The sequence below is a fragment of the Emiliania huxleyi genome (assembly GCF_000372725.1).
Source record: "Emiliania huxleyi CCMP1516 unplaced genomic scaffold EMIHUscaffold_36, whole genome shotgun sequence".
Classification (NCBI taxonomy): domain Eukaryota; phylum Haptophyta; order Isochrysidales; family Noelaerhabdaceae; genus Emiliania; species Emiliania huxleyi.
This window is the reverse complement of record NW_005199274.1, coordinates 836908-837744: the sequence shown is the minus strand read 5'-3', so window position 1 is coordinate 837744 and position 837 is coordinate 836908. Positions and strand designations below refer to the sequence as shown.

At 68.7% G+C, this 837-nt stretch overlaps 1 protein-coding gene across 1 annotated transcript in view; it reads left to right on the top strand.

The window, feature by feature from the left end:
- EMIHUDRAFT_436031 (delta CA) overlaps positions 1-837 on the top strand; it is a 4701-nt gene that overhangs the window by 2295 nt on the left and 1569 nt on the right. Inside the window, exon 8 of the mRNA XM_005772481.1 lies at positions 268-594. Within this exon, the coding sequence (XP_005772538.1) occupies positions 268-594 (327 nt within the window). The remainder of the gene's footprint in view (positions 1-267; positions 595-837) is intronic.

Here is an 837-nt window from a genome sequence, read left to right as displayed (position 1 = left end):
GACACCGACCTGTGCACTGTCAACGTGCACTGGCACCTGGGTGCCGAAACCCTTCCGCCCCGCCCCGCCCCGCCCCGCACCGCACCGCACCGCTCGCCGCCCGATGCCCCGCCCGCCGCCCGCTGCCCCGCCCGCTGCCCGCGCCCCCACTCCCCGCACTCTCCCCGCACTCTCCCGGCACCGCCACGGTGGCGCCGCCGCGACGCGTCCACGACACGTGACCCCCCCCCCCGCCCCCCTGTGGTCTGGTCGCCCTCAGGCGCCGAGCACCTCTCCGAGGGCCAGTACGACTACCACGGCACGGGGCCGGCGTACAACAGCACGAACAGCACGAAAGACCTGTACGCAAACCACGTGCACGGGTACCACGACCGCGACGCGGAGGACTACGTCAGCAAGGAGGAGTACTACGAGTCCAAGAAGAACAAGGGGGACCCGTATGCCGATGACGGGAAGAAGAAGAAGGAGAAGAAGGAGTGGACGGAGCGGCTCGGCCTCCGCTGCCACCACTATGACGACGAGCACGAGATGTTCAAGACGGTGGCGACCGGCGCCAAGAAGCCGTACGAGTGGAAGCACTGCGTCGAGATGATGGTGGGCGAGCCTTAGAGGCCGCACACACTCGAGCACACACACACACCCCTGTACCCAAAGCAGCCCAGCCTGGAGTGAGAAGAGGGGGTCGGCTGCTGCGCCGGCCACACCGCACCGCGATGCCGCGATGACCGTGCCCCACAACCTCGGGTCCCCCAAGGTCACGCACCGGACAGTCGAGAACAGACAGACAGCGACGACAGACAGAAGACGGCACTGGGCAAACGCGACCCCCCCCCCCCC